This window comes from Nestor notabilis, unplaced genomic scaffold, assembly GCF_000696875.1.
Source record: "Nestor notabilis isolate BGI_N333 unplaced genomic scaffold, ASM69687v1 scaffold6049, whole genome shotgun sequence".
NCBI lineage: Eukaryota > Metazoa > Chordata > Aves > Psittaciformes > Psittacidae > Nestor > Nestor notabilis.
Genome location: NW_009944965.1, coordinates 1 through 3,216, shown reverse-complemented (window position 1 = coordinate 3,216; position 3,216 = coordinate 1). Strand labels below are relative to the sequence as shown.

The following is a 3,216-nucleotide window of genomic DNA, read 5'->3' as shown; positions in this document are numbered from 1 at the left end:
CTCTCCTGCCCTCCCTCCCTGGTGCCACCCCAACCGGACCCCAAGGGAACCGCAGCCATCCCCCTCTGCTCCCCCAGGCCACGGGCTCCCTTTGTCATGGTCCCCAAGCCTAGCGAGAGGACAACCCCGGGGGCACTGGGGGCTGGCACTGCGAGGGTGCTCATAGCTCTCCCCAGCAACGCTTAAACATGAAGCGGTTAAATGTGGCCATTAGGGCTGGTTTTGGTCCCCAGGAGTCACAGCAAGCCTGGGGGAGGGTGTCCAGGCTGCGCTTCCCTTTGGGATACCCCCAAAAACCGGACGTGTCCTGCCCTTTGCCCACGCTGAGCGTGGTGAACCCGCTGCGGGCGCGCGAAGGGGTGCCAAACCCCGGTTAAGATCACCTTGTCAGGATGTCCTAGCCACTTTCCCAAACACTGACACACCCGCTGCAACGAGTGTCGAGTGAGCTCGCTGGGGGCCTCGCGCTCCCCTCCCTTTCGGGCCCCCAGTTACCGTTGCGCTGAGGCCCTTGCCGCAGATGGTGGTCCTGTAGTCCCCGAAGATTTGCCGGACGGCGCCGGTGGTGTAGAAGCCTTCGGCCAGCAGCAGGGCTCCGTAGAGGAAGAAGAAGGAGGCAGTGCCATAGATGACGTACTGAAAAGTGTGGATGCTGCCAGGGAGAGGAGTGGGCAGCGAGCTCAGCCCTGGATGCAGCATGGCCAACATGACTTGCCCTCCCCATGCCAGCCCTGGGTACCAAAATGAAGGGTGAAGCTGCAAGAGCTGGGGCAAAGCTGTGGTGGGGAAGACTGTGGGCCACTGCCAGCTCCCCCATGCCCTCCATACCTACCCATGCAGGGGTCCAGCTCTAGCCAGGGTCAGATAAAAACAGGCATGGAACAGAAACAAGCCACCTCTAGACTTGTTTCATGCAGCCGTAGCACCGGCACATGGCAAATGCAACCTGGGGTCTCCATGGGGTGAGAGCATTATCCTGGCCAGACACCTCGTCCTGGCACAGAGCAAGGCAGAGACACAAGGGGCTCTGGCATGAGGGCAATGCACCATAGCAGGGTACTTACACTTCAATGAGATACTCGTAGTCCTGGTAGTTTTTGGAGAAGTAGGTCTCAATGAGCTGCTCGGTGCCTGTGAGGGCTTCGTGCCCACAGCCACAAAACAGCGCTACCCCAAAGAAGCACAAGCCAGTGGCAACCAGTGAAGCAAAGGGTGCCCCGATGAGACATCTGGCACAGCACTCGAGCAAACCTAGGGGAGAAGAGCGTTGAGGTGGGACGGGACTGCTGGGATGGGGAGTGCTCGGGGCCTGCAGCTCAGGAGCAGGCAGAGGGAAGCAGCTTGGAGGAAAACCCAGAGATGGTTGGTTGTGGTGCTGGAGAGACAAAGAGCAGCTCCACCAAGAGCCCTTCAAGCAGCGGTGCAGGATCGCACCCGAGCAGGGGCAGGGGTGGTGGAAGGGGGGAGCACTGGGGCTGCACGGCAGCTCCGGGGTGTGAGGTGGATGGGAGCTGAAGTGAGCCTGTGCCACCCTTGTGCAACGAGGTGGAAACACAAGGTGATGTAGCAGGATGCCAGGGGGACCCAGCAAACAAGCTGCTAATGGGCTCCCTGGTGCTGGCACAGCCCGGCTGCAGGCAGTGTTGGCTCCAGCATTTTGCTTTTGGCATTGAAGATGGAGGGGAACCCAGCACCTCCACAGAGACAAGCCCGGTGGAGACCCAGCAACGTGGCCTGGCCCTGGGGCAGGGAGGGAGGAGCTGGCATGCACCCCGAGCATCCTGGGCTTCTGGGGGGCACTTGTCCCCTCTCACAGCACCCTGAAGGCAGTTTGGGCTGCAGCAGCCCCATTGCACAGGGTGATGTGGTTGTGGAGAGGAGCCGTGTTAGTTCTGGCACTTGTGTAATAGATTTAGTCCTCCAGGACAGATGCCCTGCTCCTTCTGCGTGTCAGGGCTCTAATGTGCAGCATCATTAGCTCAGGGTCCTGACGGGTTGGGTTTGGAGGTGCTCAGCCAGCAGCTTTCCTGTCTCATTTGGGATGAGCAACCAGGTGGGTTTGCACCAGCATCTGGCTCTGGAGCATCAGTTTGGCTCCAACTAAGCTGCGACACGCTGCTGCCCTGCCTGTGCCAGGCCCCTTCTGCGTGTCAGGGCTCTAATGTGCAGCATCATTAGCTCAGGGTCCTGACGGGTTGGGTTTGGAGGTGCTCAGCCAGCAGCTTTCCTGTCTCATTTGGGATGAGCAACCAGGTGGGTTTGCACCAGCATCTGGCTCTGGAGCATCAGTTTGGCTCCAACTAAGCTGCGACACGCTGCTGCCCTGCCTGTGCCAGGCCTCTGCACAGGGAAGCGGCTCCCCTTCCCCAGGATGCAGGCTCGGGCACTCCACTGTCCTGGGCACAGCGGCTGCCTGGACACATCCCATCTGTACATAGTGTTTCTGCCTTGAATGTCAAAACAGGCACTCATGGGAAGCGTTCCCAAACCCACGCTCTCTCCACGCATCCCACAGTGCTTATCTCCTCCGTCGAAGGACAAGAAGCAAGCCGCGGGGTCCTGGCCAGCAGCGCCCTCCCCTCTCCACTGGGAGCAAGGTCAGTGGTGGCACCGAGGACAAAGGGGGATTGTCCTGGCACTGCCACCCCGGAGAGCAAACAGGGAACAAAGGCAGCGCTATGGGGAGCGCTGGAACCCCTCCCGCTTGTTTGCCTTGGATGGGGCAGGACCAGAGCTCCTCCTGGCCAGTGCTGCTCCCCGAAACCTCACTGGGACCAATGGGAATGATCCTGCACACCCAGCGGGTGCTGGGTCACACATGCCTGGGTTCATGCTGGTTTCTGGCCGCTTGGGAAGTGGTATGGAAGGTGCCCTGGGTCTGGGGCATGGTGAGTGTCTCCATTCCCAGCGGGTTCTGTGCATCCCAGGATGCCACAGCCCTGGCCCCTCTGGCTTTGGGAAGCCGAGCTGGGGAAGCCTGGGGAAGGGGAGGGAGGAGAGAAAGAGCCCTTGTGCTGCACAATCCCGGGCCTTGTACCCAGGCTCAGCTGCTGCTGGAGCCAAACAATAATACACTGCAGACAGGAGGAGGAGGCAGGGTGCCGGCAGCCCATGGCACCCTTGGGAACAGAGCACCCCGATGCCCTCCGGGGTATGCCGGTAAGTATTAGCTCTGGTGCATCCATAGGGAAGCAGAGGCACGAGGAGTGCCTCATC

The 3,216-nt window shown here is 60.6% G+C and overlaps 1 protein-coding gene across 1 annotated transcript in view; it reads right to left on the bottom strand.

Annotated features, from left to right (window-relative positions):
* PLP1 (proteolipid protein 1) overlaps window positions 1–1,309 on the bottom strand; it is a gene marked incomplete at its 5' end in the record, with an annotated part of 3,452 nt that extends 2,143 nt beyond the window's left edge. The window contains 2 exons of the mRNA XM_010022663.1: window positions 496–652; window positions 1,065–1,309. Coding sequence (XP_010020965.1) covers window positions 496–652; window positions 1,065–1,309 — 402 coding nt within the window. The remainder of the gene's footprint in view (window positions 1–495; window positions 653–1,064) is intronic.
* Between the last annotated feature and the right edge of the window lie 1,907 nt (window positions 1,310–3,216).